At 36.6% G+C, this 12972-nt stretch overlaps 1 protein-coding gene across 1 annotated transcript in view; it reads right to left on the bottom strand.

Moving 5' to 3' along the window:
• Positions 1-12972, bottom strand: part of LOC126811191 (T-complex protein 1 subunit theta) — a 230372-nt gene that overhangs the window by 21558 nt on the left and 195842 nt on the right. The window contains exon 13 of the mRNA XM_050536755.2: positions 3944-4036. Coding sequence (XP_050392712.2) covers positions 3944-4036 — 93 coding nt within the window. The remainder of the gene's footprint in view (positions 1-3943; positions 4037-12972) is intronic.

The following is a 12972-nucleotide window of genomic DNA, read 5'->3' on the forward strand; positions in this document are numbered from 1 at the left end:
AAATCCCAAAATGCTGTAATGAGTTTATTTTGCCACGCTCATGGATTAAAAAGTTAGAAATGAAACGAAGCTATTACAGCTAGCTCTGTACCGAAATCGCCAAAAACCCCAAAATTAAAAATTAAACTAAAGAGTTGTAATCGAAATTTTTGCGCGTAATGAGTGTATTTTTACTTGGCTTCATATACCAATACATGTTTGTATAATACCACGTGAAAAGCTATTTGTGACGTATATTTGCTGCGACCTCCAAAATCACGTGCGCGGGACTAAACATTGCTCACTTCAGAAAATATCCCCGATGATGCAGTCAGGCAGAGACCTGTGCATGTTTATATAAGGACAAATAAGTGACCATTGAACCACTCTATATTTTGGGGGGACGTTATATGCGAAGCAGCCGAGATCAAGCGTGTCGGCCTCCATATCTTGGATATGTTTCCAGGCAGACGATACCACAAAACTTACAGATAATAATTCTAGAGTTTGGAAAGCTAAATTGAATCAAAACTTTTAGGATTTAATACAAGCTACATGGACACAGATCACCAAATATTCCTACGCCGTCACCCACGAAACAAGGGCCAAAGCTATTTTTAGTCTTCCTCTCCCTTTTCCTTTTTCCCCCTTTTGCATGGCGATTTTTGTTGACTTTTTGGTGTAGAATTGAGGAAAAGGGTTTGAAAATACATTTTCTGCCAGGTTTTGGTGAATATTCATAATTTTGATGCGGAAGGATACAAGAGTTGAGAGGTTGGTTACGTTGAAATGTAGGGCCTGAAATTGCATGTTTACTTGTCTCTACTTCCAGCTTGTGTATCTCAAGTTTTTCATGAAGAACCTCATACGTGCTTTTGGGCAAGTGGTTGCCACATGTTGCTCCATCTGTGGTAGAAAGCGTTCTACCCAACGAAAATTTGGGAAAAAGTTAGAGCCGGTCTAAGATACGAGAATTAACATTGGAGTCAATGGGGAAATCTTTAGTGATCTGTGTCCACATAGAGGAATATTACATTGCCGAAGATTTCAACTATATATTTTTATTTTCGATGCAATGAGCAAAGAAGACGACAATTCCCACCATATATCTAACAAAGGCAGAAATGTCACATGCCGATAACGATGAAGTGACGGTCATTTGGGGCAATATTTCTTTCTAAAAGTTATATTTATATTTACTTTGAACACTGTTCTTTTTTTTAAAAAAAAAACCCAGCGGCTGCCAGGCAGGATACGCCCACATTTTCGAGAGATGGATAGAGAACAAGCTAACAAGAAAGTGATTTTTCCTACAATCAAGGGCCATAATTCAGGAAATTACAATTCGATATGTGCATATATCGAAAGGAACTGAGATCTTTGTGTTATAAACTTACATTTCAAGTTTCAACAAAATCGGATAAAATTGTGACCTCTATGGGGTCCACAACCTTGATATTCCAATATTTTTACGCTATTTGAGAACGAATGACGGCCATTATGTCTGTCAATTTTGGGGCGATTTTCACAAAATTCAAACTCAACTGTCCTTAGGGTGGAATGGTAATATAATAATACGTTTTTTTAATTCAGATAAAAATTATGACCTCTAATGGGTCCACAAGCTAAAAACATGATTTTTCGTACAATCAGGGGCCATAATTCAGGAAGTTAATGTCCGATATGGGCAAATATTGAAAGGAACCGAGATCTTTGGGTTATAAACTTATATTTCAAGTTTCAACAAAATCGAATAAAAATTGTGACCTCTATAGGGCCCACAACCTTGATATACCATATTTTTACGCTATTTGAGAATGAATGGCGGCCATTTTGTCTGTCAATTTTGGGCCGATTTTCATGAAATTCAAACTCAGTTGTCCTTAGGGTGTAACGGTGATATAATAATACGTTTTTTTAAATCGGATAAAAATTATGACCTCTATAGGGTCCACAAGCTAAAAACGCGATTTTCGTACAATCAGGGGCCATAAGTCAGGAAGTTACGGTCTGATATGCACGAATATCGAAAGGAACCGAGATCTTTGGGTTATAAACTTACATTTCAAGTTTCAACAAAATCGAATAAAAATTGTGACCCCTATAGGGTCCACAACCTGATATACCAGGTTATATGTGGGCGTATAAAAATCTCAGGAGATACATGTTCACGTTTATTATGACAGAGAAAAGTCATAATTTTAGTGGAACTGACTTTTCAATATTATTTATAGTAATATACCGGTAATTGTTAGTTTGTACAATTGAATTTTATTTCATTGGAAAGAACACGACAATCTGAACATTTTTGTATAAAAAATATTTTTTTTTTAGTTTTTTACAATTTTGTAGAGAGTATTAGGATTAACAATAATCCACTAATTCGCTTAGGGATATGGGCCCTGCTGATCTAATAAGCTTGGGGGTAGCTGCCTAATCTTTTAATTGGCCCCAAATCCCCCTAGGCTAATTCGAGAGTCGGCTCTAAACAAATATGGCATCGTAACCTATAGGTTACCATTTCAAATTTGATGCAGATTAGCGTAACCTATTTTGAGGTTACCATACAAGAGGCTTATTTCATACCCTGGTAGAGTGTCCACAAACAAATTGTGGACGGACGGACAGACAAACAGGGGCGACGACAATATACGTCCACATGAAAATGTGGGCGTATTAAAACAGTCTTATAATTTTAAGTAAACAAACCTCAACTTCTGTTTTTGTTCTTTTATTTACAACATATACCACAAATAATTGAAAGCATGATATAATTTGGATTACTGATGATTTATTTAGAATTTATTGATGATAAATTTAGCTAAAAACTGCAATATCTGTTAAAAACCCCAAAATGGCCGACATTTACTGTTAAAAAATTGATGAAAAACCCAACTTTGACACCTCACTGTTCGCTTATTTCTTTTTTATTTTTTTTTTACAGTGTGATACACCAAATTGTTCAGTTTTATTTGCTCTATCAAACAGTATTAAAATATCTAATGGCAATTCTTAGCACAGATTTCATGTGGCATACCTAATAGAAGGCTTGACCTCGTTTTAACTACGTACATCTTATCAAGGCCTTCACGTAATACCCTACAAATGTTGGTACTAATTTCGATTGGGTACAAGCCCAGCTTGTTAGCAATCAGATTCCTTGATCGTAGCGATTACCAAGTCTCGCACTTTCAAGCTAAAATGTCTACCTGTGACCAGAGGCGCCACAATCGAGTTACAAAGTTCAAGGTTCATTCAATGTCAAGGTTTCCGCAGAGGTTGCGATGTCACAACCTCTGATTGGACGCTACTACCCACGAGTCTGTAGATGACATAGCTATAAATTCGGGAATTGTGAAGTAAACAAGCAACGGCCAGATGTTGTAAAACTCGCAGTCGTTGCTTTAGGAACATGGGCGATTGGGTACCTGAATATAATCCACCGATGTATCCCAATTAAAACTTTCCACACAAATTTTCATACTGTTGCAAATTAGCTGACAACGATTTTATTTCTAATGTTGTAAGAACTGGTCAAGCTGCAAATAAATTGATTTTGATTTTTATCGCAAACCCTGCTCCAGTGGAGTTATCGCGATCTGAAGATAGGGTACATTTCGGGTATCTCCAGACACGTATCTAATGTAGTCGCCAGACACCTACAGAAAAGGAACTTGAACTGGGTGACCATGATAATAGCTAAAATTTGGCCTGAAAATGGCAAAAATCAGCAGAAAAACGTAATCGGCCTGTATCTCGTAAATGGTTGATTTCTGAAATCAGCGATTTTGGCTGTGATGTAGGCTCGATGAGTCAACCAAACCCTGCGAATATGAACTCAATCGGCCAACCCTCACCTTCGAACATCTGCATGATATTGCATGGTTTTCTCGCGGAATGCCTCATAATATTTGGATCTATGGGTCTGAAATAAATCCTTAATAAACCAAATATAAATATTTACCTTGACACCAGTATTTTCAGCTAATGATCGAGGTATAACTTCTAACGATTCAGCAAATTTCTTGACAGCATATTGTTCTAACCCAGGCAAACTCTGTTACAAGTAAATGTATTGTTATTAATATAATAGTCCAAACAAGCGGTTTTCATGCAAGATACGCCCATATTTTGGAAGAGATGGACAGAGAACAAACTAAAAGATAGGTTGCCAGGCAATAAAACATACGACCACAGCAGTTAAATTGTCCGAGCGGTCAACAAGGGCCGTCTCACATTTATTCTTTGTAGGTAATGGGCAGATCAGTTTGTAATTTTTGTCGTTTGTAATTAACAAGCCAACAGTGAGGCTGATGTCCCCCGCTGAAATTACCCCCCCCCCAAAAAAAAAACTGTACTCTCCATCAGTTAGAATCAAAGTTATCTTGTCCCAAAGCATCGGCCAAAGAAATTGCTTTAACAGGAATTACCTCAATTAAAAGCAGAATTATTATGTTCCAAAGTCTTGACCAATCAAATTGCTTATCGCTCTGCTTACCCTGTTAAGGTATTCATGTAATAAAACTATGCACAAAGTTTCACCACTATCACTCAGTTGTAAAAAAACCCTATAAAAACAAGCCAACAGTGAGGCTAATGTCCCCCGCCGAAATCCCCAAATAAATAGAAGACACATATTAATTAATCGCACATCTATTTTTTTCAAAAGTATGGAGCAATCAAACTGATTATCAACTATACACTAAGTTTCATCACTCTCTATCAGATAGAATCAAAGTTATCTTGTCCCAAAGCATCGACCAAGGAAATTGCTTATCTCTGCTTAGCTTTAGCTCGATATCTTAATCATTGAACTCAGTCAAGACGAACAGCTACATCAAGTTTAAACATTCTACCTCAATTAGAAGCAGAGTTGTTATGTTCCAAAGTCTTGACCAATCAAAATGCTTATTGCTCCTTAGCCTAAGCAGACAATTCTTATCATCGACCTAATAAACACCTACACAAAGTTTGAACATTCTAGCTCAATTAGAAGGTGAGTTATTGTGTTCCAAAGTCTCGGCCAATCAAATTGCTTATCGCTCTGCTTATCCTGAGCAGAAAATGTTCATTATCGAACTTAGTCAAGGTATTAATGTAATGAAACTATACACCATGTTTCATCACCCTCACTTAATTAGAACTAAAGTTACCATGTCCCAAAGCATCAACCAATCAAATTGCTTATCTCTACTTACCATATGCAGAAAATGCTCATCTTCGCACTCTATCAAGCCATTGACCTCATAAACACCTACACCAAGTTTGAACATTCTAGCTCAATTAGAAGGGAGAGTTATTGTGTTCCAAAGTCTCGGCCAATCAAATTCCTTATCGCTCTGCTTACCCTGAGCAGAAAATACTCATTATCGAACTTAGTCAAGGTAATGATGTAATGAAACTATACACCAAGTTTCATCACTCTCACTTAATTAGAACTAAAGTTATCGTGTCCCAAAGCATCAACCAATCAAATTGCTTATCTCTGCTTACCCTAAGCAGAAAATGCTCATCTTCGAACTCCATCAAGGCATTATTGACCCAATAAACACCTACACCAAGTTTGAACATTCTAGCTCAATTAGAGAGTTATTGTGTCCCAAAAAGTGTGACGGACAGACAAGAGGGACGAAGCCATTTTAATAGTCCCCTGCTTTATTTGAAAGGCGGGGGACAAAAAAGCTTGTAAAATTTATTGAAGCTAGGGCCAACATGTAGATAGTGTGGTATTGCTAAGACTACTTCCATTTTTTTAAGGGCGTTGAGCAGTCTAAAATGCACATTTAAAAGCTAGCACTGTAATTTTGGTTGATAAGATATGACATTTTTTGTTATTTGGGGTGATAAACTACATATTAATCACCAAAAAAATACCAATTTTATTTACCATCTATGTTCCAAACTTGGCCCAAAAGCATGATAAAAAGGGGTATTGATGACAACAAAAGTAGAATTTTCTCAGTTATGCCTGCATATGTTTTCATCAAATTTGGCATGAACAATGCTAATAGCAAGTCCAAAAAAAAACACAGGTCAATTTTTGGATATAGCTTTTGGTTTCTCTGGTATCCATGGAAACGCGAAAAAACGATGAGTTTTCTTGGAAATTCTATTAGTACAAGCTAAAAAGATTTATCGATAATCCCATCAGTAGATCGAAAGTAGAGGTTATAAGCGACATTTCGACACCAAAAACGTTAAAAATACCAACTCAAAGTATTTTAAAATTGTTGTTCATTATTTACCTTCAAACGAGATTTTGTGATTTTTGGTTAATTCAATGAATACATGCACAAGTATTAAAATACAACAATTCGGATGTAAAAGTAAATAATTACTTCACTGCACTACTCTAACGCACTCAAAATCACGTTATGCATTCAAAAAATAGTAATCTTTGACCATAAAAAAAAAAAATCTGTCATGTTCCTTTCGTGATTGATAAGTAGACCTGGATAATTGCGTCGGAGTAAATAAACCTGGATAATCGCGCCATACAGGGAATTCCTTCTGGCACGTAACATATTTGTAAACATGGCGTCTAAAGAAAAAGATACATTTGATGAGCGAAAAGGAATGGGAAAGACTAAAAGAGCAAAGGAACGTTTCAAAGCGTTATCACAAGCTGGTTTGGCTGCTATAGCCGAGAAGCGTGCAAAGAAAGATGTTACCATCTTAGAATTGATTGCGCAACAGGTAAGACTTCAACATTTTCAATTTCTAGGAATCTCTAATTAGGTGACCGACGCTAACGTTATATTGTAATCAAATTTTTCATCACGATTATGAGTACATGTATATCTTCATCTTTGATACCAAAAGTAATCATCATATAGTAAAATGTAAATATGAATATTTGTAATAGTATCTACGCTATTATTATTTATTGTTGAATTTAAAATCATAAATGATGATGAGTAGGCCTTTGTAGATCTTCGTATTTTTTTTCCAAATACAGTTATCATACAGTAAAAAGTAAACATGGGTGGAAATGAGGATTTAGGATGAAACAACCCAACCCATTTTCCATCTACATGATATAAAATGGCCCGGGTTAAACGTCCTACTTTTCTGCATTGACTGTGCTATGAGTGAAACCACACTGGTAAATCCTGATGAACTTTCTCAGCCAACACTTGGATCAAACCCGGACCCCCTGGATAGTGAGCCAAAGCCTTACTCACTCTCAAAAACAAAACGTCAAATAAATGCAACCTTATATGTTACCCTTTTTTCTTAGGACGCTCCTGAAGAATCAGTAGCTAGTACTAGTACACAGTCAATGGAAGCAATTCCGTCAACATCCTCTGGCATAAGGACCAGGCGAACATTTTCTAGACTGTTTGGAAAACCAGAGTGATTCAGATAAAGATTTCGTTGATCCAGTGAAGTATCTATCCTCGTCTACAAGTGATAATGATCTACGTTCATCCCCTTCCTTGTATGTGCCTACACCAATTAGAAAATTACAGTCTAAATATGACTGAGGTTACGCCTGGTAAGTAGCTTATGCATCTCAGGTTTTCTCTGGATGTCCCATTTGTTAGATTAACAAATTATTTGAGCAAAGCAGGTCAAAAATTAATCCATGAGTAAAATTTCCAGCTGCTTCATGTATTCTTCCTTTTGTCTGATTTTCTCATTTTTATTGTGAACGAAATGTACATGTATTTATTTATATATTTTTATTTTTTTTATTTATCTCATTTTATTGTTCATTTCAGAACAAGAGATCCAGCAAATCAGCATGAAAATTTTAAATCTTCAACGGAAAAAGACTGAATTGCAGACAGCTATATCAGTTACAGAGCCCATGTGTGAAGAAACAGAAGAAGTTTCGGTTAATGACACTCATTGTCTTTTTATTGGCGAGACAGATAAAATTTTGTCTCTGATGGATTCTGTCAACAGAGGTAGAAGCTGTAAAACTAAATATTGCCAAGGTAAGGTCCTTCCTTGTTCATAATGTAATAATAAATCAATCTTAATATTCCCGGTCAGGGTCATTTGATTTCCTGTGCTTGTCGTATATAATTGATCGCTTTTTTCATCTATTTTCATAAAATTTTCTCTGTTTTTCTTTTGTGATCATACATGTACATGTATAATACATATAGGTGGGTAAATATAACAATATGATAGGGGGGACCTAGAACAAACTGCAACAGAAATCATTTCTTTGGGAACTGCTCAGGTATGGTCTCTAGTACTCCCATAACAAAAGTGGCCATTATCGGTCTTGGGGAAATTTGCATAAATAACTTAATTCCAAGATGGCCGCCAGTGGACTAGAAAATCGACAAATATCAATTAAAAAAATGTATTTTTCATATGGTGCCGAGCAGTTCTTTCAAAGTGGCTGCCAAATTTGGTAATATAATGCAATTTAAAAAACCCCAACATAAATATGGTAATAAAAGGGCAGCGATAATTTCGTAAGATATGACTTTTGCTATGACATTTATATGGTTTTCGATGTCCGAATTAAAAGATAAATTTCGAAAATCCAAAATGGCAGCAACACAAATCGGCAGATGTTAATTTAATCGTCATTTTTCCTTGTTGGATATTACTTGTAACATGTCATTTACATGGTTCTCGATGTCGCTGGGTTCAATACTGATCTCAAAAATGACTCCATGATGGCAGGAATTCAAAATGGTGGGCAAAGTGTTTTCCAAATTTGCGGAATTTGGTTACATATCTTATATATGTGTTTTGGAGTTGTTGGTACAACTCTGATCTCAAAAATAAATTTTGAGAATTCTTGATGGTAGAAATTCAAAATGGTCGGCAAAATGAAATCTAAATTGGTGCTATTTTAATTCACCGTCAGTTTTTCCCGTTGGATATGTCTTATATGTGGATTTGGTGGTTTTTAAGGTTACTGAATTCAATGTTGGGTTCAAAACTTAATTTCAAATAGGATTGTCACCCACCAAATTTGTGTGTAAGCTAGAAACATCAGGACAAATTACAGAAATCATCTTTTACGGTCAGTTTTGTAAAAGCAAGGACAGAACCTCACCGGACCTCCAATAGAGTGGGAACCCCTCGCGAGGCCAGGTTCAGAGACCCTCGGCCCCCTAGCTTGTGAAAAACTGTACTACTGGGGTAATCACAAGTGCCGGTCGTGAAGTGAATAACAAACAGAAATGAAACCGCAGTAACTATCGGTCTTGATGTTACCAGGGACGGACTGGGCGTCGAGGGTCTCTAAATCACGATGTACCCTGTAGTTCGGATATAGACTCTAAACTATGATGTGCACTGTAGTTCGTATTGATTCTCCAAATCATGATGTATCCTGTAGTTCATATTGAGTCTTTAAACTATGATGTACCCTGTAATTCGGATAGAGACGCTAAACCATGGTGTAAACTGTAGTTCGGACAGAGTTGCTCTAAACAACCATGTACCCTATAGTTCGGATGTACTCTGTAGTTAAGATAGAGTTTCTAAACCATGTTTATACTGTAGTTCGTATGCACTATAGTTTTGTAAATAGGAGGTCGATCATCACATAAATATGAATTGTGCGATATGTTAATCCCAAAATGACATAGTTTTTCTTAAATGATATATTGTTAACACGCTTTAAATATTTGGATGTAATAGACTTGGTGTCGAAAATTCTAGATATTGGCAACAGGAGGGATTTCTTGCTATGACTTGTTTGTGGTATAGGACGGGATTTATTGTTTTATTAATTGTAATCACAATGTAACACACTAAACTATACCCCTCCCGCTCTTAGTTTATATCATGTCTTTGAAGGTATGTGCAACCGTATGACACCTTAAATTTATTAATATGATTATTCTTACAAAGATCCAATTATAGTCTTTAATTACACGCTGTTAACCAGCCATTGGTGTTTTAATGACAATAAATCATATAGTTTATTCAGTTCGACGTAAGATTTAAAATAAGTATATACAGTTGGTTTAACTTGAATGTAGATCTGTTAATCTATGTCGCATATATATCACATTTCAGTTGAATCACATACCATTTGTTACGTATGTTCATGTTGCCTTACGTATTTGTCAACATCAAAGTGAGCTTGTTATATTGTTCGATTAGCTTATTCAGATTTGTTGAGATGAACTTAGTACTAAAATGGCATTTTTCCGATAAGACCGGCAATAATTTACTATGTCTTTTAAATGGATGTCGATGTCTCTGAATTAAAGGTCACCGTCGAGTGTAGAAGTCGTGAAACACGCCGTCGTGGGATTTTTTGGGGCCTGTCTTTCCCACAAAATTGACGAAAATTACAAGCCGGAAAACGCGTTTTCTTGCTACACAATTCAGGTCGTGAATACAGCAACCTGAAAGTGGTCCATCATAATGAAGACATCTGAACTCCAATCAACAAATCAATCAACAAGGTTGTTGTCGTTGCATTCACATGTCACCAGAAATGTCACTGATGAAACAAATATGCCCGAAAAACACACTTTTTTTAATTTAAATTACACTGATTTTAAATGTTTTATCCATTAGCCAATTTAAAGAAATTTTGATTCCCGAAATATCGATGACCGAAAACTGTCACACAATCCGAAATATCACCAGACCAAAAGTCATGGAATTTCGAGCACTTTCTTTTGCCGGCTAGAAGGCAAATGGGTTTTTCCCCCTCAAAATATTATGGTCAGTCTTAAGTTGTGAATTTACTCAAAATTGTTCGCCTTATTTTAATTAAAATATAGCCCTTTATAAAACTTTTGTTGTTTTAATATATCAAATTCATCAATAAGAAACTATGTGCAAAGTTTTGTGTTTCTGCATCAAAGATATTTCTCATAAACAATGATTGAAAGTTAAGCAAATTCTCAACATAAGTCAAGTTAACTATCCTCAATAGCGCTTTTATCTGGTGTATCTTTTTTTTTTGATTTTTCTTATGAATTCAATTAGGTTATATGACAATTGTGTGCGCTTTTGTTTTTCGTCTCATCCGAAGATGTACGTTGTCCCTTGCCAGGTCTTCTGCCCTGCACCACTGACAAGGGGTACCACGCCGTAAAATCCCGATGAACTTTCTCGGCCAACGCAGGGATCAAACACTGAACCCCCAGGTAAGCAAGCCAACGTCTTACTCTCTGAGCCAACGTGTCTCCCAGCTATAGATGAACGATGATGTACAGATTCAGTTTGGATGAAGATGTGTTCTTTTATAGAAATTGTACAGCGGTTCGTGGTTTCAATACAATTTGATAATGAGAACGACGTAATGCCATCAAAATGACGTTACGTCATAATAAGGTCGTAGTTTAACTCGCCAGTAGCGATTTCCTATAGAGTCGTTAATACATTTATTTACACTATAGTCAGCCGATTCGGAGATTTCGGCGATTTTCTTATCCACTAGCGGCCATCTTGGATTTATGTTAATTATGCAAATTTCCCCAAGACCGATAATGGCCGCTTTTGTTATGGAAGTACTAGAGACCACACCTGAACAGTTCCCAAAGAAATGATTTCTGTTGCAATTTGCTCTAGGTGCATTGTTATCTACACCCGCCTAATAGGATAATGATTTTTATGAATAGATGACAATTGGGATTAAATTTGAGCGTGATCACTCCAGAGTTATATGGGCCTTTATTGGTGGAATTTTGCTTTTCCTCTCTCTCTCTGATGAGCACAGTTTTTTGACATATCTTTTTCAAGCCAATGAGTTGATGCCAATTGGGATTGAATTTGAGCACAACTGCTTTTTCATTCTGGGTTGTTGCACTTGAGTTAGCATAATTTTGTTTGTCTGCTTTCCAGAAGCCACAATTTTTTTAATGAATCTTTTTCCAAACCTTAAGTATTTTCGTTACATTTTCAGGTGTATTGGTACCAACAAAAGTTCAAACGAAACGACTTGGATGTGGCTTGATTGTGGAGTGGAATTGTAATGGGTGCCAGGACAGTAAAATTGCATTTGATAACAGGTTGTTGGAATCGTCCCGTCGTAGTGTTGTTTCCCTTGCTACATGTGTAGCCTTCATCATTTCTGGCTGCTTGTTTGCGCACTACAAAAAAGTGTTGCGTTTAGGTATGGGAATGGATTGTTTGAGCAAGAATTTATTTCATAATTTTATTGAAATGATGCACAAACCAGTTGAAGAACTGCTCAATGAACATTGCGAGGCAAATAAACTGAGTATGCAGTTAAAAAATCATTCAGAAATACGTTCGTGGAAAGGGGCAGTGACAACATCAGATGGTGTTTGGCAAACCAGAGGGTTTTTTTCCAAAAATTTCACATTTACGGTATGGAACTACATGAACAGTGGGCTACTCTACTTTCAGCACCTATGCCAAAAAGGGACTGATACAGTTTTTGAGGAAGGTTTATATGCTGGGACATCAAAGGCAGCTGAAGGAATGGCAGCTGAAAATACATTTCAAAAAGCAAAGGAAGAGGGAATGAATATTGAAGTAAACTGCCAGGATGCCGATAGTTCTTCGGGAAATGCTTTCTCCAAATCATTTCCCACAGAGGCATCATCTGTCATGCTTTGTGGTGGACATGTTAATAGGGCACACACCAAAGTTTTAAAAGAACGCATGAAGTCAAAGGTTTTTTTCCGAAGCCTTCAAGAGAAAACACCAAACGCTGTTCCCAGAGGTTCTCACAGTGAAATGCGAGTGCGCCAAGGGTAACCACAAAAAAAATTGTGGCTGTATAAAAGAACCGTTTGTAACCCAGGCTTGTGTAAAATTTTTTTGCGCTCTTCTTGAAGCTGGGACAAGCCCAACAAGACTAAGGGAAATTCTTAGAGAGTTAGGAGAATACCATTTGAAAGATGAACACGAGTGGGACGTGGGGCATTGCTCATTTCACGAGTTGATAGTATGTTCATGTGGGAATTGTGATGAGGAATTAAAATGTGCGGGGAAGCCATATTCATCAAGATTAAAAGTTACATGTCCGCTTCACCACCTTGCCTACCGAATAGAGGTGAGTGAACGGGCTAAAGAAGCAGACAG

This window comes from Patella vulgata, chromosome 2 (genome assembly GCF_932274485.2).
Source record: "Patella vulgata chromosome 2, xgPatVulg1.2, whole genome shotgun sequence".
In the NCBI taxonomy this organism is placed as follows: Eukaryota; Metazoa; Mollusca; class Gastropoda; family Patellidae; genus Patella; species Patella vulgata.